Source organism: Leopardus geoffroyi, chromosome A1, assembly GCF_018350155.1.
Source record: "Leopardus geoffroyi isolate Oge1 chromosome A1, O.geoffroyi_Oge1_pat1.0, whole genome shotgun sequence".
NCBI classification, from domain to species: domain Eukaryota; kingdom Metazoa; phylum Chordata; class Mammalia; order Carnivora; family Felidae; genus Leopardus; species Leopardus geoffroyi.
In genome coordinates this window covers 239,533,087-239,554,020 of record NC_059326.1, presented here as the reverse complement: position 1 = coordinate 239,554,020, position 20,934 = coordinate 239,533,087, and the positions used below count along the sequence as shown (strand labels likewise).

At 44.5% G+C, this 20,934-nt stretch overlaps 1 protein-coding gene across 3 annotated transcripts in view; it reads left to right on the top strand.

The window, feature by feature from the left end:
- Positions 1 to 20,934, top strand: part of SDHA (succinate dehydrogenase complex flavoprotein subunit A) — a 30,301-nt gene that overhangs the window by 8,908 nt on the left and 459 nt on the right. For all 3 annotated transcript variants that reach the window (XM_045443614.1, XM_045443615.1, XM_045443616.1), the window contains 11 exons: positions 1,822 to 1,965; positions 2,249 to 2,413; positions 3,515 to 3,663; positions 4,310 to 4,434; positions 6,908 to 7,076; positions 7,867 to 8,062; positions 8,871 to 9,042; positions 11,801 to 11,919; positions 16,401 to 16,512; positions 16,714 to 16,844; positions 19,076 to 19,189. In XM_045443614.1, coding sequence (XP_045299570.1) covers positions 1,822 to 1,965; positions 2,249 to 2,413; positions 3,515 to 3,663; positions 4,310 to 4,434; positions 6,908 to 7,076; positions 7,867 to 8,062; positions 8,871 to 9,042; positions 11,801 to 11,919; positions 16,401 to 16,512; positions 16,714 to 16,844; positions 19,076 to 19,189 — 1,596 coding nt within the window. The remainder of the gene's footprint in view (positions 1 to 1,821; positions 1,966 to 2,248; positions 2,414 to 3,514; positions 3,664 to 4,309; positions 4,435 to 6,907; positions 7,077 to 7,866; positions 8,063 to 8,870; positions 9,043 to 11,800; positions 11,920 to 16,400; positions 16,513 to 16,713; positions 16,845 to 19,075; positions 19,190 to 20,934) is intronic.

The following is a 20,934-nucleotide window of genomic DNA, read 5'->3' as shown; positions in this document are numbered from 1 at the left end:
CTGGTGGCATGAATGTGCAGGACAGGAGAACATTGGCCTTTAAATGCTCAAAATTTAGGGAAGAGGATAAAAGTAAGATGAAAAAGTACACAGTGATGTTATAATTTTGTTTTCTTTCCCGGCACACTGTAGGTGGTACGCAGGTTGTATACAGGTAGTATTCCAAAACTGGAATGAATTGAACTGTTTTTTTCCAGTATTTGGAACATATTTCCTCATAGAGATAGCAGAGTGTGGGGTAACTTTCCAGGAACCAGTAAAAGCCACCCTAATTACTGTTGTAGCCTGTATTCAGTATGCAGCAACATTCTTCAGGCACTTAGCTACACAGATACTTTGTTCTAAAACTATGTGTTATAAACTGAGAAATAACACGTACTTTTGAAGATTACATTGTGTCTAAAAGGAAAAATGGATGTAAACATAAGTCTAAATAATGAGAAATAATAGTATATTCAGATAGTGCAATATTAAAACAATAAAAAGTAAGAAATGGATAGCTTAACTTGAATGCTGGTTGGAGAAAGTAAGGTTTAATTGGGGGGATAAGACAGGTGGGGACTGGGCAAGTCTAAAGTGTACTCCTGGCGGGGGGCACATGGCTGGCTCAGTCAGTAGAGCGTGCAACTCTTGATCTCAGAGTCGTGAATTAGAGCCCTGGGTTGGGTATAGAGATTGCTTTTTATTTTTCTTTGAGTAGGCTCTGTGCCCAGCATGAAGCCCAGCGTGAAGCCCAGCATGGGGCTTGAACTCTCGACCCTGAGATCAAGACCTGAGCTGAGATCAAGTTGGACACTCAACCGACTGAGCCACTGAGGCGCCCTGAGATTACTTTAGAAAAACAAAATTGTATTTCTTGGGACTCCTGGAAGACCAGCTGTCTGTGGCCCTGATTCTTACTAATAGTAGCAATAAAATAATAGCATGGACATGTGCACTGGGCCAAGTATTTAGTGTTATTTTAAACTAGGTTTCTTTCTTCTGCTACTACTCTGGTACTTAACAGTTTTTACTAGGACTGTGTTTGGGTTTACAATCGGTGGGGTCGGAGAAGGAGGAGGAAATAACTTGTGACTTTTGCTGCTTGTCTTGTTAGGGTTCCTGGCTTTGTGCTGGTGACTCTTTTCTTGGTAACTGAAACATAATGGGAAGCTGAGGCACAGCAGCACCAAGCGGGAAAAGAATCCCTGCATGGGTCTGCTTGACTCAGAAGCTTGATTGAGGAACATTTGCAAAAAAGAGGGAAGTCAGAAAATGTGCCTTTTCCTCTCAAAAAGAGATGAGTAATCCGGTTTTAAGTTGGGGAGGGAAAGTGTGAGTGTTACATTTGTCCCTGTACTGCCATTTTCTGTGACTCTGAGAGACAGACACGGTAGAGAATGTGACTCTGAGTTTAGAGTTTATTCCTTGACAGTAAGTACTTCTTTAACACATGTCCATAAATGCCACTGGGAACATTTTGTCATAAAATTATCCCAGATAGATTTGCTCAGTACCTTTTATGTGCCAGGTTTGGAGGTGACGAGCATTGCACATAAAACCTCACTTAACCCTCCAGATGGCTCTCGAGTTCAGCTTCATGTCCCTTCATGGGTAAGGGCACTGAGGCTGGGGGAGGTAAGATTTGGCATCTGTCATGCCTCTCCCTGCTCAGGACAGTCCTGTAACCAACCGGACTGCAGTCGGGTCCCTCACATGCCGTCGTTGTCAAAATTAGTTGGCTTTCTCTGAATCCAGTTTTGGGCAGTGGGTGGAAGGGGGATGGGCCTGGAAGGTCCAGGGTTCCCTTTTGTAGCTTGTAAGTCTGCCCTGTGTTTACAGGGAGGGATCAATGCTGCTCTGGGGAACATGGAGGAGGACAACTGGAGGTGGCACTTCTACGACACTGTGAAAGGCTCCGACTGGCTGGGGGACCAGGATGCCATCCACTACATGACAGAGCAGGCCCCTGCTTCCGTGGTAGAGGTACTGTCCTTGCATGGTCTGTTTCTGGTAGAAAAGAGAGGTCGAGGCAAATGTGGTCAGCCCAAGGAATGGTAACGAGTTGATGTAACAAGGGAAATCTTTCCTATCATTAACCATTCAGTTCATTTAATAACAAAGTTTTTCTCTTTTCCTGAAGTGTTGAAATTTTCCTAGAAGGTATTGGTTTGGGTTTACAGGTTTATGTTGAAATTGTGTAGTGTAAATTAGCGATGAATATCCCGATTCCTTCAAGGTCCTAGGTGTTTGTTTTCATATTTCACAGCTGGAGAATTATGGCATGCCATTCAGCAGAACTGAAGATGGGAGGATCTACCAGCGCGCTTTTGGTGGACAGAGCCTCAAGTTTGGGAAAGGCGGGCAGGCCCATCGGTGCTGCTGTGTGGCTGACCGCACTGGCCACTCGCTGCTGCACACGTTGTATGGAAGGGTGAGGCCACCCTGGGTGCGTGGGGTGACAGGACATGGTCTGGTTAGGCCAGGCATGTGGTGATGAGCTGGAAACAGGCCACTCTGGGACAGGTCAGAAGGTCAGCATGTCAGCCCTGGGGTTGCTTAATAAACAGCAGACTAACATGGCAGGATGTATATTTGTTAATTGTTAATTTGAAAGTGTCTATTTTATTTTTTTTTCAACGTTTATTTATTTTTGGGACAGAGAGAGACAGAGCATGAACGGGGAAGGGGCAGAGAGAGAGGGAGACACAGAATCGGAAACAGGCTCCAGGCTCTGAGCCATCAGCCCAGAGCCCGACGCGGGGCTCGAACTCCCGGACCGCGAGATCGTGACCTGGCTGAAGTCGGACGCTTAACCGACTGCGCCACCCAGGCGCCCCGAAAGTGTCTATTTTAGAAAATTAAATTGATCTGCCATACTGAAAGTATAAGAACAGAGCAAGTATTTGAGGACTCAGCACCTCTGAGTTCCTGAACTAATTGATTTAATACTTAAGTGTTCAAACTGGACTAAGGTTTGGGGGACAGTAGTTACTGGATAATCAGGGCCTACTTTGGCATAGCCAAGTAATCAATATTTGGAATAACTCTGATTCATAATATTCAGTATTCTGAATTCTTGCTCTCAAATGGGGACAGATTCTTGATGTGCAAATGTTAGGACCCTGGTGGCAGCTTCGGCTGAGTGCATTGACACACGTGTGACAGGATCTGCCCATCCTGCAGCATACTGTGTCATGTTGGGAGCTTGTGGTTTTGTGAGAGCCCTTCATGTTTAGTGAGCAGCTACAGCATCTTCTCTGACATGCATGACATGTGTATGTCCTTACGGACTGATCTGATCATACAGCTGAGAGCAGGGTACCTTTCGTGTTGATCCACAACAGCATCGGCATATGGTTGATGCAAGTAAAGTCTGTGGCTTCTTTTGCAACCCAGGGTTTACCCTGTCCATTTGTTACACACCACATCAGAGCCCTTAACTTGTTCATATGAGCAGTGTTGCTGAAATGTTAGTTTAACACCCTAAATGCAATTGAAACTGTGGGATTCTTTTTTCTTTCATGTTTTTTAGTCTCTGCGATATGATACCAGCTATTTTGTAGAGTATTTTGCCTTGGATCTCCTGATGGAAAATGGAGAATGTCGTGGTGTTATTGCGCTGTGCATAGAAGACGGGTCCATCCATCGCATAAGAGCAAAGAACACTGTTGTAGCTACTGGGTAGGAGTCTAACTTGTATTTAGTTTTTCTGTAGGAAAGTTGGGTCTCCGAGTTTCTTAAAAAAAATGGAGGCAGTGACCTAACCCAGGAGCATAATAAGCTTTGCCAGTCTCAGTTCCATGTCTCCAAAGGGGACAATCATAGCACCTGCCTCAGGTGGGTGAGGAAGTATCTGTCTTCAGTTTGCACCTGAGAGGACCCTTGAGGAAACGGGTCTGGAGAGTCACATGACACTTCCTGGCTTAACCTGTCTTTTGCTTTAGTGGACACTGTGTTTATACTGATTTCTGGTGTAGATAAGTGCTGTTTGTTCACATGATGAAACTAAATTACATTTCTTACATTGTCAGTCCGTTATTTTAACCCTTTACAAGAGTGAGTCCATAAAAAGCAAAAATTTCAGCATTAAAGCAGCACACGCTTCTCAGGGAGGTCGTTCAGATAGCATGAAAGTGCCTTGAAGTATAAACGAGAGTGCCTCCTCCGTCTCCCAGGCTCCCGCCCCAGTTGCCCAGGGTAGCGCGTGCAGACAGCACCTGTCACGGTGCTGCAGGCTGCTCTGTCCACTCTGGTGCCACTAGAAAGGCGATCCTGACTGGACGCCATGTGTCACTGCTTTCTCTCTGCTGGCCCGTCTGTTTTCCAGAGGCTACGGGCGCACCTACTTCAGCTGCACATCTGCCCACACCAGCACCGGTGACGGCACCGCCATGGTCACCAGGGCAGGCCTTCCCTGCCAGGACTTGGAGTTCGTTCAGTTTCACCCCACAGGTAGGACGGGACCATTTTCATGGGGTCAGGACTCTCATACCTCTCGATGCCCCTCTGTAGTCCCACACACTAGCACATTCTCAGAGCCCAGCTTGTCATTTGCTCAAGGAAGTTTTTTCCATTTCTCCCAAGGCAGTTTAGGCCACCACCTTGCCTTGGCGATACCTGCTCCAGTCGTAAAGCTGGAGCTTTATGTAAAGACTGTTCAGTGTCCCTCTCCCCAACTCGATTGTCAGCTCCCGGAGGTGGGGACAGGTGCTGCAGTTCACAGTGCCTGGCACATAGTAGGACCTCATCAGTGTTTCCTGAGTGAATGTCCCGAGAGCTGTTGATCAGAGTTGTGGCATGGGCAGATTCCAGTGTTACAGGGAAAACATCAGGCTGTCCAGTAGAGTATAAAGTCGGGACGAGCTATGGCAGATGCGGCCCCCTGACATGTTAATGACTATGGTGCCAGTTGTGGGCACATGGAGCTCATCTTGCGTCCTCAGACAGTTGAGTGTGCAAATGTGGAGTTCAGACGGGAGGTCTAGGCTGCAGGTGCAGAATTGAGAGAGTTCGTTATTCAGATAGGAACCGGAGAGAGAGATCTGCCTCTTGGGACAGGCAAGTCTCATTCTGGACTTTGTTTCTAGTTGCTTTTCTGACCTGTCAACTGAGGGGACACCACGCTTTGTGGAAGTAGCCTCCCACCATGCTAAAGAACCAGACCTGGGTTTTCTCTTTGCTCTGTCAGTATATTTTTTCTGATCCCTGGCAGGGATAAAAAGTAAAAAATGTTTTAGGTAGTTTTAATTTTTTTTTTTTTCAACGTTTATTTATTTTTGGGACAGAGAGAGACAGAGCATGAACGGGGGAGGGGCAGAGAGAGAGGGAGACACAGAATCGGAAACAGGCTCCAGGCTCTGAGCCATCAGCCCAGAGCCCGACGCGGGGCTCGAACTCCCGGACCGCGAGATCGTGACCTGGCTGAAGTCGGACGCTTAACCGACTGCGCCACCCAGGCGCCCCTAGGTAGTTTTTTAGTACTGGTTTTGGGGGTTTTTGTTTTGTTTTAAAGTTTACTTATTTATTTTGAGAGAGAACATGTGAGCGGGAGAGGAACAGAGAGACCAGGAGAGAGAGAATCCCAAGCAGGCTCCGTCCTGTCAGCATGGAACCTGACTTGGGGCTCTGTCTCCCAAACTGTGAGATCATGACCTGAGCCAAAATCAAGAGTCAAAACACAATCGACTGAGCCACCCAGGTGCTCCAGGAAATTCTTGTTCTTTTTTTTTTTTTTTTTTTTTTTTTTCTTTTAAAAGTTTGTTTATTTTTGAGAGAAAGAGACAGTGTGAGCAGGGGAGGGGCACAGAGAGAGACACAGAATCTGAAGCAGGCTCCAGGCCCTGAGCTGTCAGCACAGAGCCTGACTGGGGCTCGACCTCACCAACCGTGAGGTCATGACCTGAACTGAAGTCAGATGCTTAACCAACTGAGCCACTCAGGTGCCCCTGCTTTCTTGTTCTTAAAGCAAGAAAACTCTTCTGGTGTGGTAATGACAGTTTTAACTTTCAGGTGACATTGACGTAGGTGTTTGTCTCCTTGTTAAAATTCAGGTGCTTGGCATTCCTTATTGAAGGGACAGTGAGATTAAGGGCACAGAGCTGCCTAGTTGCCAGGTGTGCATTTGGCTCTGCCTTCCCAGCTGCAGAACACTGACAAGTTCCTAAGCTATCATTGCTCTCTCTGAAAATAGGGATATTTTCTGGGGTTGTTACAAAACTTAGAGTTGTATACAGCAAGTACAGTATAAGTATGAACAGTGGTAATTATTGCTGTTGTTAACCAGTTTTTATTTTTTTATTTTTTTTTTAAGTTTTTATTTTTATTTTCAAGAGACAGAGGGAGACAGAGCATGAGTCGGGGAGGGGCAGAGAGAGGGAGACACAGAATCGGAAGCAGGCTCCAGGCTCTGAGCTGTCGGCACAGAGCCCAATGCAGGGCTCGAACCCATAGACTGTGAGATCATGACCTGAGCCAAAGTCGGACACTCAACCGACTAAGCCACCCAGGCGCCCCATTAACCAATTTTTAGATACGAATTTTCCAAGCTGGTTTTTCTTACCTAGTCACAATTTCATGCTACAAAAGAACATTCTACAATTAAAAGAAAACCTGAGATATTTAACTCATGCTTGGTTGTGCTGAAAGCTGAAAAGCTGTTGGAATTGGAATATTCAGCCAAGCTGTGTTGTTACTACATTAGCTGCCCTTTCTCCTCACTGCTGCTTCATTGGTGCTTTTTGTTGTCAAAACTTCCTACTATTCCTTACTTAACCTGTCCTTTGTCTTATTCTGTTGTGAGCAACATGCCCCTTGCATACCCTTTTCCTTTCCACCCCCAGAAATGTATTGGAAAAAAATTTGCATTTGAAATATTGACCTAGCAATTGTTAGGTTATAATCATCTAATTAACTGGGTTCTTTGCAGGTATATATGGTGCCGGTTGTCTCATTACAGAAGGGTGCCGTGGAGAGGGAGGCATTCTCATTAACAGTCAAGGCGAAAGATTCATGGAGCGATATGCCCCGGTTGCAAAGGACCTGGCATCCAGAGACGTCGTGTCTCGGTCCATGACTCTGGAAATACGTGAAGGAAGGTCTGTGTCATTCTATCCAAAGGTGTCTGAGTGCACACACACACATGCACACCCTCCTTTCTCTTGGGTGGCTGCTATTCATGTCTACATGTGCACATGGGCTGGTGTGGCTTCTGTGTGAGTTTTAGCAACTCACCTACCCCACCCAACTCTGCGTAGGCTACCTCTCCTCCCCTCTGGTGGTTGTTTGTCAATTTATGATATCCCTCTAAAAACCTACATTTTGGGAAGTTAAGCTGGTTTGACTTCAGTCTCTCTCAAATCTGTGGAACATCAATTGTGTGTATGAGTGTTATGATAGAGACAGACACTCTGTGTGGGGGAGCAAGACACACATGCCCACAACCTAAGTTAGCATATGGGCCTTCGATGCTGTTTGGGGACCCACATGCGTTCGAGACCTTCACTGTGCAGGCTCTTGAGTGCCAGTGCTGCTTCACGATGGTGATCTTCCTTGTATCTTTGATGTTATAACTTCTAGAGATTTTATATTTGGAGTGTCTGCATTAAAAGGACTTTCTAATGCATTTACCAAGGAAAACGGCTAATTGTGACTTCCTAAGGCTAGAGTATGAGCTCATTGAGGGCTGGAAGCCTGTCCATGTTCTGGCTGCGTCCTACCACATTCAGTCTACCCTGTCACAGAGCAGGTGCTCGGAGGAGATGTGAAGAATGGATGGCCACAAGTGAAGGGAAATTCTGTACAGCATAAAAAAATGTGAAACTCATAGTCTCACATTTTCTATAATTGCCGTTTTTTGCCTCACACCGTGACGTCCTTTTCCACCAGAGGCTGCGGCCCTGAAAAAGATCACGTCTACCTGCAGTTGCACCACCTACCCCCAGAGCAGCTGGCCATACGGCTGCCTGGCATTTCGGAGACGGCCATGATCTTCGCGGGTGTAGATGTCACCAAGGAGCCCATCCCCGTCCTTCCCACCGTGCATTATAACATGGGCGGCATTCCCACCAACTACAAGGGGCAGGTGACCAAACCAAGACCCTTCCACAGTGGGAAAGAGGGCGGGAATGATACAGGTGCCCTTGCGAGCTCAGAGAAGACCGACGTTTTCCTCAGAAGGCACTGTGTTGTACAGGCTGCACTTCCCTTGAGTAGATGCTGCCAGAGGGCAGGGGGCTCGGCCACCTTTCAGCTTTCACTCTCACTCCATAGCGATGAGTAGTTACTGATAACTTACTGATCCCTCCATAGTAGACAGTCACAGATGTAATATCCTTGTTTTTCCCAGCTTATAATTTATTTTACCGTATGATCTCTTGTTACTTTTACTGCAGCCTTGTAAATTGTATTCTCTTTACAACAAGTACCTTCGAGGGTTTGTAGTTCACCCAGAGCTTTTTGGTTCTTGACTTTTTTGGCCTGTCCTTAGGCGAGGTGACTGGAGATTACGTTCCTAGATGAGTAATAGGCTGGAAGCATCTGAGTTGCAACTCAAGTCTGCCCTACTCCCTTCCCTTCATTCGAAATCAGAGTCAGAGTGAGGGAGTAGGGGATCAGTTAGAGGTGGTGAGTGAGGTTTCTCGTGAGCAGTAGGTGTGGGATTAAAATCACAGGTGCTGCCACATGGGATCCTTTGATCTCTCTTGGCCTGGGGTGGCTGAGTGTCTGGGTGCAGAGGGCGGAGACTGGACTGACACAGAGAGTTCCCTGTAGGTGAGAGCAGATCTGGCCTTCACCTGCCCTCCTCCCTCTGCCCCTGCATGCAGACACCCCGCCGCAGGAAGCAGTCCTGTGCAGACTTTGCTCCTAAGTCTTCAGTCTTCCTTCCACAGGTTCTGAGGCATGTGAATGGCCAGGATCAGATCGTGCCCGGCCTGTATGCCTGTGGGGAGGCTGCCTGCGCCTCCGTGCATGGTGCCAACCGTCTTGGGGCAAACTCACTCTTGGATCTGGTTGTCTTTGGTCGGGCATGTGCCCTGAGTATCGCGGAGTCCTGCAGACCCGGTATGTGTTTCTCCAGGCTGTTTCAGGAGGCAAGAGGTTGCCATGTCTTGATTTGTAATTGGAAATTTGTTTAGTGATCATGGAGGGGGTAGTCTCTTTTTACCCCCTATAAGTGAGGAAACAGAGCAATCAGAGATTTATATGGTGATAGACTTGAGACTAGACACAGGTTGGGTGAGGGTCTTAACAATTAAGAAGGTAACCTGGTTTTGGTCAGATTCTGTCCTATAGTCCTTGTGCTCTGCTTAGAAAAGTCATTGTTAGGGAGTTATTTTAAGGGGAGGTTTATCACATAGTTGCTTGCTCAATATAAATTACTTATTTGTAGTGAAATATTTTAAACAGGTATGACGATAGAGTAGTTTTCAGTACTTATGGAAAAGTAATTTAGATTCTAAAAACAAAATATAAATACCCTATTAAAACAGAAAGGGAGGACGTAATGTACACAAAACAGAGGATTGGGTCATATCCGTCCCTGCATTGATACAGTGGATTCAAGTGAGTGATTGCGTTCTTCTGTTAAAATAATCTGCTGAGGAAAAAATGCCATGTGCTAGAAGGGTGAGTCCCGCTGTGAACAGGACACTTACTGTCGCTTTGACATTCAGAGGGTCTTCATGCAGATTGTGTTGGCCCATTTGCTCAGAACAACATGTGAGGGGAAGTCACTGTTCCCAAGGGAAGTGTTGTGGGATCCCCAGGCCTCTACTCTTCTCGTTACGCTTCATTGACGGTGACTATTTAGTATCAGTTGTGCTATTGTTATTGCACAAAAGCTTTTCGTATGGACTTTAAGTTGGTGAAAATCTTACTATCCCATTAGTTAAACACAGCCCTTAGTGTACCATGCCGTGCTCCCCTTTACGTCTGCAGTTAGCAGATACGTGTAAGGAGAAGGACAGTTGTATTTTCAGACACCCTCTCCCTTGCTCTGACTACAAGTCCAGGCTGTGAAGGGCAGATGTGGGGCCCTGTCCCAGTGTTTGCTGCAGAGGCAGGAGTTGAATCCGCCTGGTCTGATACCGAATCTAATGCTCATTTCACTATAGCAGTGAAGCCTGAAATCAGATCGCAGAGGAAAGCAGAAAATTCGAGGTTTCTTTTCTTTGAAAAAGAGAAAAAGGAAGTTTTGTAAGAATATCTTTACTTTCGGGGCATCTGACTCTGATCCCAGGGTCATGGGATTGAGCCCCACATCAGGGGCTTGGAACCTGCTCAGGATTCTCTCCCTCTGCTCCTTTGCTCACGCACACACTCATTCTCTCTCTCTCTCTCTCTCTCTCTCTCACTCTCACCCTCAAAAAAAAAAAAATTTTTTTTTAATATTGTTAGAAAAAATGAATATCTTGTACTTTTCTATCTGAAGGATCAGTATACAGTTTTAAAAAGTTTTTTAAACTTAGCAGTAAAAAGGAACAAATTACTCTTACATGCAACAACACAAATGCATTTCAAAACATATTAGGTTGTATGACCCAAGCTTAAAAGGCTATATACATACCTCTAACTTTATTTACATAACATCTTGGAGGAGACAGAACCAGGGAATAACACGGCTTGGTGGTTGCCGTCCTGCTCATGGTGGAGCTTGTGTGACTCTGTGAGGCAAAATGTGCAAAACTCTACACCAAAAATGATAATTATACTTTAACTTTTAAAAACAAAAAGAAAAGGAAAAGCATCACTATATTTTCCCAAATACGAATATTTTAAACATTAAAATGTTTAAACCCTAATCTGGATCCTATTATGATGGTTACAGGAATCCATACCATGTGTCAACATTTGTAGAACTATGCACCTAAAGAAAAATAATTTTGGTAAATGATCACTTTTTAAAAACGTTAAAAACAAAAGCAGAAGAAACCACAACCAGGGGCACCTGGGTGGGTCAGTCAGTTGTGTCCGACTTCGGCTCAGGTCATGATATAACAGTTTGGGGGTTCGAGCCCCGTGTCAGGCTCTGTGCTGACAGCCCAGAGCCTGGAGCCTGCTTCGGATTCTGTGTCTCCCCCGCCCCACTCCGCTTGTACTCTGTGTCTCTCAAACATGAATAAACATTATAAAAAGAAGAAGAAGAAGAAGAAACCGTAACCAGCCTAAAATTGGGGCATGTCACATGAGAGACCAGTGCCCTGGCCCCTCGCAGAGAGCAGCTGTGAGCAGCCCAACTTTACCTGCAAACCTTTATTTCCTGTTTTTCATACCTTCTGCCCCTTTTACCTCTTGAAAAAAATACATTTCAAAACATGTTACCCCCCCCCCCAAAAAAAACCTTTAAAAAATCTTCAAAACATTTATCTTTATTTTTTAGAAAAGCAAGAAGAGCAAATCTTGAGGTTTGGGTAAGCAGATATAAGGGTCTGAATCAGCAAGAGACTTTTCAACGTGCCAGACCAGGTCCTCCCTCGTCTTTGAATGAGGACCACGTGGTGGCGGGGGTGGGTGGGGGTGGCAGAATTGTTGGAAACTGCTCACTACCTGAAGGTGCCAGTTCTCCCTTCTGTAGAGTAATACTGCAAGGTGTCTTTGCATAAATCTAATTTTTAAGCTTAAGAATAGTTTCTGTTTTGTTCAAAGATTTCTTACTGGATACCTCCTCCTTGCCAGAAATTTTGTCTTTATATGTTTACGGCCCCAAGTCAATATGTGGTGCTTCAGTCAAAGGGTGGCTTGGGTGGAACATTGGCTCAGGTTACGGGTACATTTTCCAAAAGCCATTAAATTCTAGCTTTTTGTTTGTATATTTTTTAAGGAGATAAAGTTCCTCCAATTAAACCAAATGCTGGAGAAGAGTCTGTCATGAATCTTGATAAGTTGAGGTTTGCTGATGGAACCCTAAGGACATCAGAACTACGACTCAACATGCAGAAGGTAAGCACCTGTGCTCTGAAGTGAGCAGGCCATTGTGTCCACAGTCCTGTGCCAGGCCCGGGTTGAGTAGCAAGAGGACACATTGCACACAGAAGGCCGCAGGTAGCAGCCCAGGGCGGAAACTACAACTTCTACATCCCACTGTGCTTGTATGTGGCTCCTCAGACCCTCTCTTCTGCTGTGTGTATGTCACAGCCTGAAGGGGGAGAGAGAGTGGAAGGCCCAAGAAGGTCCCGGCTGGGAACTTCCTCATACCAGGCTTCCTGAAAGCCCAGCACGTCTCATTGCCAAGAAGTTAATCCTATCATCACACCCAGCTTCTAGCAACTCTGGGAAATGTCTTTAAACTGGGGCCATTGTATCCCCTAAATCAAGTCAGGAAGAGTGGAGAGTGTGGGTTTTGGGAGGAAATGGTAATCTGTGCACTAGTTGTCGTCACAGTATTTATCTTCTAGATCAGCATGTCTGATGGGATGTTCTCTGAGGATGGGAACATGTGTCTTTGACCACATGTGACTGTGCAGCATGTGAAATGTGGCTAGTGTGACTAAAGAACTGAGTTTTATTCAGTTCCAATTTAATATAAATCGCTACACATGGTTACTGCATTGGATAACGCAGGGTTAGATCAATAAAAGTAGTATGTAAAACAGCTAGGGATCCATCAGGTTCTTCGACTACAGAGATCCTTGGTCCATAAGTAAGATCTCTGTCCACTTGAAATTATTGGTAAGGATTTGTGGAGGCATTTTCCAAAAAGAAGCCACCCTTTGCTTTAGTCACATTCTGATAAGAAGTCCAGTGGCACAAATGCTCACCACCAAAAGTTGCACCATGCGGCTTTTATAGGACTGTGTCGTTCTGTGTTCAGGTGAGACTGAGCTTCAGGGAGGCTTCCTGGAAAGGTAAGGCAAATAGCATGTGTGAAGGACAAAGGTATGTTTAAGGAAACCAGTCAAGTGATCTGTGCAGGACTTTTGTGGGGTACTGATCCCAGGAGTTGGGAGGCCAGCTAGGACAGATGTAATCATTGCACTGGATAGTAGGAACTTCCGTTTGGATATGGAAATGGTGAATCCATGAGAGATTTTGAAATAGGAAACCTTAGAGGTATTCCCACTAAATAAGGCACGTACAGGTCTTTGACTTACAATGGGGTTATGTCCTGAAAAAATGCAGTTAACACACCTGTCTTACTGAACATTCGCCTAGCTGGCCTTAAATGTGCTCAGAGCACCTAGGTTAGCTTGCAGTAGGGAAAGTTCATCTGACATGAAGCCTATTTTATAACTGGGTGTGGTCTGTCTCACGTAATTTATTGAATACTGTACTGGAAGTGAAAAACAGTGGTTGTGTGAGTGGAGATGGTTATTGAGCCTCAGGATCATGGGGCTCAGTGGGAGCTGCAGCTGCTCCCACCACCCAGAGTCATGAGAGTGCGCCCTAATGCACACTGCTAGCCTGGGAAAAGGTGACAGTTCCCGGTACGGTTTCTCTGAAGGCAGATCCCTTTTGTTTCCTTGTAAAGTTGAAAAATCATTGCTCAAACCCTCATAGGTTAGGGACCATCTGAATTGGTATCTGCTGTGTGGCCAGGCAGTATTCTAGATGCCCGAGTCATCCAAAGAAAACAAAAAATCCTGCCCTCGTGGAATGTACATTTGAGTTGGGGGACGGAGTAATCATTTTGCTGATTCCAGTAAATACAGTAAGAAAGAGAAAAGAAATGACGAATGTATCGAAAAGGAGTAGACAAAATTATTGCTTACTGATACAATTAAAAATTCCAAGATGGTAAGTGGAAAACTAATAAAAACAAGAATGAAGTAAAGCATCTGGATAAAAGATTCATGTATAAAAATGAGTAGCTTTCCAGTGTACCTGCAGTAATCCATTTGAAAATGATCTTCACAGTGCAGCCAAAAAGTTTAAAATACCTTGAATAAACCTAACCCTAAAGAGTATGACAACATGAGCGCTGAAGAACATAAAAGAATGTTTTAATTAACATTTACTAGATTCTGAGATAGCTTTTTCCCTTTGCTTTTGCTGAAAAGCCAAGACGTTTGATGGTATGCTTTATAGTTTTTAAATTATGTATCATTCTAATTAAATTAAGATATTTAAATTAGATGTATCCTCTAATTAAATAGATGAGGTATCTGTTAAATAGAACTAAGTCAACAAGCTGTGTTAGTCTGTGGTAGAGAAGGAGACATCTAGATCAGTTGCATAGAGTCCAGAAGTAGGCCCAGGCACACGCTGTGATTAAGCATGGGATAAAGGGGTTTTTCAAGCGTGATGAAAGGTCATTCGGTGAGTGATAGGAAACAAAGGTAGATCCTAAAATAAATTTCAGTTTTATTTCATGTCCCATTTCTTATGAGCATAAATAAGAAAACCATACAGGAATTTGACACATGAGGAGTTTTTACAGTATTTAACCAGAAGTCCACCAGGGAACGCTCCCAGGCTTCTCACTTCTCCCTCTACTTTGTGACCATCCACTCCAGGCTCACTGCCGACCACCTCATAATCTTAGCGCTTCTTAGTTTGTGTCAGCAAGGAGCCACCTGCTGCTCCTAGAACATTTACCACCAGATCTCGAGGGTGGAGCAAGTCTAGGAACTGCTGTCTCCTTGGGAATTCGAAGGTGGAACCCTTACACCTTTCTGCCACCACTCAGTACATTATGCCTCAGAAGTAAGTCTGCTTGGAATCACAGATCTTGGCCAAGTTCCACAAACTGCCTTCCCTAAATGCACAATGTTCCATTTTAAATAACGGACATGGATTTAAGACATGTACTTAATAGGAACATAGAATCATGTTTTAAAAGCATTTATCAGGGCCACCTGGGTGGCTCAGTCAATTGAGTGACTGACTTCGGCTCAGGTCATGATCTCACTGCTCGTGGGTTCAAGCCCTGCATCAGGCTCTGTGCTGACAGCTCAGAGCCTGGATCCTGCTTCGGATTCTGTATCTCCCTCTCTCTCTCTCTCTACCCCTTCCCCATTCACACTCTATCTCTTAAAAAATAAACATTAAAAAAATTTAAAAAGCATTGGGGTGCCTGGGTGGCTCAGTCAATTGAGCATCTGACTTCGGCTTAGGTCATGGTCTCGCAGTTCGTGGGTTCAAGCCCCACGTCGGGATCTGTGCTGACAGTTCAGCCTGGAGCCTGCTTCAGATCCCGTGTCTCCCTCTCTCTCTGCCCCTTCCCTGCTCACTGTGTCTCAGAAATGAATAAACGTTAAAAAAATTAATAAAAAAGCATTAATCAGAACTTCATTTAACATCTATTTATGAAAAAACTCTGAACAAGGCAGGTATAGAGGGAATGCACCTCAGTGTAATCAGGGCCATATGTGACAAGCCCACAGCTACTGTCACACTCAGTGGTGAAAAGCTAAAAGCTTTTTGTCTTAACATAGGAGCAAGATAATGTTCACTCTTACCACTTCATTCAACACAATACTGGAAGTCCTAGCTAGAGCAGTCAGGCAGGAAAGAGAAATAAGAGGTGTCCAAATTGGAAAGGAAGAAGTAAAAGTCACTATTTATAGATGTATCAGATCATATTTGACACAGACTCCACCAAAAAAACTTAGACCTAGTAAGTGAATTCAGTAGTGTTGAAATATGCAAAATCAGTACATAAAAATCTGTTGTTTCTGTATACAAAGAATAAATCTTCTGAAAGAGAAATTAAGAAAATAATCCCATTTACAATTGTATCAGAAAGAATAACATACCTGGGAATAATAAATTTAACCAAGGAGGAGAAAAATCAGTACACTGAAAACAGTAAAACAGTTTTCTCGTATAGAATGCGAGAAAATATTTGCAAATTATATGTCTGATAAGGGGCTAATATCCCAAAATATATAAAGAACTCCTACAACTCAATAGTGCAAAAACAGCCTAAGAAATGGACAGAAGGGCTGAATGGATGTTTCTCCAAAGAAGACCTATGGATGGCCAACAGATACATGAAAAGATGCTCAGTGTCACTCATCATCAGGGAAATGCAGATCAGAACCACAATGAGCCATGGCTGGCTGGCTTAGTCAGTGGAGCGTGCAACTCCTGGTCTTGGGCTTGTGAGTTCGAGCCTTGTGTTAAAAATAAAATCTTTTTTGGGGCGCCTGGGTGGCTCAGTCGGTTGAGCGGCCAACTTCGGCTCAGGTCATGATATCGCGGTCCGTGAGTTCGAGCCCCACGTCGGGCTCTGTGCTGACAGCTCAGAGCCTGGAGCCTGTTTCAGAGTCTGTGTCTCCCTCTCTCTCTGACCCTCCCCCGTTCATGCTCTGTCTCTCTCTGTCTCAAATAAACGTTTTAAAAAAAAAATTTTTTTTTTAATAAAATAAAATCTTTTTTAAAAAGGTGAAATGCATAAGAAAAAATCTAAAGGGTTTAATGGTTCTTGGCATGGCTTTTCATATGAATTGAAGATTTACAAATGGTATTTTGTGTTACAGTCGATGCAAAATCATGCCGCAGTGTTCCGTGTGGGAAGTGTGTTACAGGAAGGTTGTGAGAAAATCAGCCAGCTCTATGGAGACCTAAAACATCTGAAGACATTTGACCGAGGTGAGCATTTCTGTGGGCCCCTGCACACAATTGGGGTGCTGGGCATTTGCAAGGGAGGCTGCCTCAGGGTCCTGTCCATCCCACTTAGTGCTGACTTACCCGTCCTTGCTATTTGTGTGGATGCTGGCAAGCCCATAGCTACAGCCTGGAGTACCCATCTGACTGGATCCTGTCTCTCATGGGTGCCTTGTGTGTCCTCAGGAATGGTCTGGAACACCGACCTGGTGGAGACCCTAGAGCTGCAGAACCTGATGCTTTGTGCACTTCAGACCATTTATGGAGCGGAGGCTCGGAAGGAGTCACGTGGTGCTCATGCCAGGGAAGATTATAAGGTGCGCCTTCACAACATACCCTGTTTGCACATCATGCCTTCTCTCACCTGGCCTTGCTTAGTCCCTAACCCTGTACTTTCTCTGCATTTCACTCAATTTTCCCAAAAGTAAATTTTAAAAAGTATGCCCTTTCCCCCCCCCCCCTGATAACTTTTACACTTTGGTATCACTGTGTTTACTACCAGTGTGACCTTTTTCTTGGTTTGGATCAGTATCTGCTGCTGCCAATAGCACCCTGAGCAAAACACACCTGAACTTTACTTGGTCAAAGGTTACTGTGCAGTCCGAGTATTATTGCCAGAAAATGCTAACTTACTGACTTAAAATGATGAGGAAATCATCATTTGAGACTTGATCTCATCTTGGGTCACTTTTTAAAAAATTTTTAATGTTTGGTTTTTTTTAATGTTTATTTTTGAGAGAGAGACAGAGCACAAGTGGAGGAGGGACAGAGAGAGGGAGACACAGAATCTGAAGCAGGCTCCAGGCTCTGAGCTGTCAGCACAGAGCCTGACACGGGGCTCGAACTCATGAACCGAGAGATCATGACCTGAGCCGACATTGGATGCTCAACTGACTGAGTCACCCAGGCGCCCCATTGGGTCACTATTTTTTTAAATGACCTGATTTTTATGCAGAGTACAGTTGTCAGATTTTTCCAGAACAGAGCACTCAGCATATGACAGCAAAACATCAAGGAAATGGGCACTCGGGAACAAACACGAATTTAGGATGGAATATCGGCAGGACCCGAGCCACTTTCCAGACAGACAGGCTTTGGTCTGGGACAGTATTAGTGTTCCTGGTAGCAGGCTCACCAGTCAGCTGTGAAACTTTGTTAATTTACCTTCCACTGACTGGAGCTGGATCAGATTAATATTAATTAAGCACGTTTGTCACATGTACTGAGAACTAGAAGCTTCTCTAGGCTGTTGGTTGGCAGTTTGTGTGATGAGATGAATGAGTTTTCATTCAGTGTTAGCAGATAAGCAGGTGGAAGCTGCTTCCCCTGGGAGAGCTCACCTGTAGGTATGTGTTCAGAAATAAGGGAAGGTGGGGCACCGGGGCGGGGGGGGGGGGTGCTCAGCCAGTTAAGCATCTGACTTTTGATTTCGTCTCAGGTCATGATCTCACCATTTGTGAGATCAAACCTTGTGTCGGGATTCTCTCTCCTCTGTCGCTCCACCCCTCTCCCCCGCTCATACTCCTTTCTCTTATAAAATAAATAAACAAAAAGGAAAAGAAGGTGCTAGCCCCACTTGCTTGCCTTTTCCCACCACCACACTCACCTCACTCAGCAGAAACAGAAGCAAAGTGTTTTTATTTTATTTAATTAATTAATTTTATTTTTAAGTAATTTGTCTCTACACCCAACATGGGGCTCAAACGCATAACCCTGAGATCAAAAATTGCGTGCTCCACCGACTGAGCCAGCCAGGTGCCCCTGGTTTTCATTTTAAGAGGCTCTTGTACATTCTTATTCATTACTATGTGCCGGGTATTCCTTAATGGTGTTCAGCTTCTCTTTGAGAGTTTTTGAACAAAATTTTAATATAGTTGCCAGAACTGAAACATTTCAATAAAAGCTGAAAGAAGATGAAAGTTCCCAGAGTACAGAGCAGAAATACAAAGTATTTGATAAACTTTTAAGTGCATAAAAGATCAGATTTCCACACCCAACCACCCACTGGTTGTAGAAATGGAGCTCTGAGCTCATGGTGCTGCAGACCCACTGCTAGCTCTGTGGCCTCGGTGGATTCTACCCTTGTTGGGACCTGCGCTGTGGAGGCCCTGGAGAGAGGAACGGCCTGTCTGGAAGCCCCAGGGTGGACAGGTCCTCTGGAGGAGTGACCACTGGCAGATGGATCACATGTCTCATCTCTCCATCCCACCTGCATTTGGGACTCAGTTGCACTGTTTTTCACATTGTGTGTTGTTTTAGATCAGATCTACACAAAATGGTTTTTCATTAGGGATTGTAGAAGGAAGGGGCATGGGTTGAAAAATGGACTAGGAATGTCCCAGCTCAGAACAAGGTCTGGTTGGGTCAGTGGATACCTCTTTGTTGGGTGGGATCTAGGGGGATTCATAGCAGAATCCCCTGGTCTCTCATGTATCATTTCAATGAGTTTGCCATATTTTCCGGTTAAATTGCTGTTAGAGAAGTAAGAAACTTGAAGTGTGATTGTTAGTGGTATTTTCTGAAATACACTTACTTTCTCTGGCCTCAGGAGCGGATTGACGAGTATGATTACTCCAAGCCCATCCAGGGGCAGCAGAAGAAGCCATTTGAGGAACACTGGAGGAAGCACACCCTTTCCTATGTTGACATCAAGACTGGGAAGGTATATGGGGGCATGTTCTGTTCACATAGCGCTGACAAATACGCTGTCCCACATGTTCTAGAGTTCAGCGTATGACGGACTGGGAGAAGCAGCATGGATTTAAGTGGACCATTGACAGATTTGAGATGCCACTGGAAAAGACCTTGTCAGTCAGCTTTTGTCTGGAGGCAGAATTCAGCATGGGCAGGTGGTTCAGAAGGGCTGGTCTTCCACAGCTTAGCACTGGGCAAGGAGTGAGCACCCAAGCCTGGATAGCAGGGGAGGGGATGAGGATTCTGGAGCCCATAGAGAGCAAGATCAGGGGGTGGGGGTGGGACGGGAAAACACTCCTTTCTTCCCATTGGTCGGACCACCTCAGGGTGCAGCCTCAGGGAACCCAGGGTATGCTGTGCAGCCCTTGGCATTGGCCTGGGCACAGCAAGCAGGGGAGGGGGTGAGGGTGCTGGGAACAACCAGCTACAAGTACAATAAAGGCTCACAGTCTTACTCCACCGAAGGGTAATTCACCCATTTGACTTTTCTCCTGGGCATTAAGAGTCCGAAATAAGATACAAAGTGTGTACCCCTAAGCTTTTCAGGCTTGTAAGGGATCATCTCAATCATTTGTCTCAGTCTGCAGAAATTGCATTGTGCTTTGTTGTCATCACTTTATACAGAGTGCCTAGTGTCTGCTATTTCAGGCAGGCAGTGATTTTCATAATTTTGCATGAAAGCTATTTTCTGACAGTGTATGTAGAAAGATACCAGACTGGGGCCACCTGGGTGGCTCAGTCAGTTAAGTGTCTGACTGTTGATTTCAGTTAAGGTCCTGATCTCACAGTTTGTGGGGTCAAGCCCCGCATTGGGCTCTTCACTGACAGCACAGAGCCTGCTTGGGATTCTGTCTCTCGCGCTTTCTTTCTTTCTCTCTCTCTGTCTCTCTCTCTCTGTGCCCCTCCCCCACTCTCGCAATCGTGCATGCTTTCTCTCAAAAATAAACACCAAAAAAATTATTTAGAAAGGTATCAGACTTCTGTCTCAGTACAATCCTATTTTTGGTAATGTTCAAGACTTTATAATTATATAAGAAGTAAGTGCTCATTTTAAAGTATAGAAAGTGCAAGATAAAGGAAATTAACATTTGTAAGATCACCGATCACAGATACCCCTTATTATTATTTTGAAATTTTTATTTGTGAAATTTTGAAGTTTATTTTGAAAATTTATTTTGAAATTTTATTTTATTTCATTATTATCATTTTGAAATATTTCCTTCAGGTTTTTCATGTATGTTTATACACTTTTCCTTACATGTGTGTTTATACACTTTCCTTAAATATGAGTAGAAAAATATATAGTTTAAATGTAATTAAAGGATGACAGTATATACAGGGTTTCACCTACTTCTTAAGCATTTGTGTAAAGCATCAAGAATTTTGTACATTGTTATTTTAATTGCTGTATTTCACTACATGGATTTACCATAATTTACATAGCCCTGTTGTGCTTTTAGATCCTTTTTGAGTTTGTTAGTGAAAAATACTCTAGTACATATTTGTGGTTTTAAGTTCCTGAAATTTGCCAATTTTTTTTTTTTTTTTTTTTTTTTTTTTTAATTTTCTTTTAGTTTGAGAGAAAGAGAACAGGGGAGGGACAGAGAAGGAGACTCCCAAGCAGGCTCTGTGCACTGTCAGTACAGAGCCCCATTCAGGGTTCGAACTCACGAACTGAACCGTGAGATCATGACCTGAGCCGAAATCAAGAGT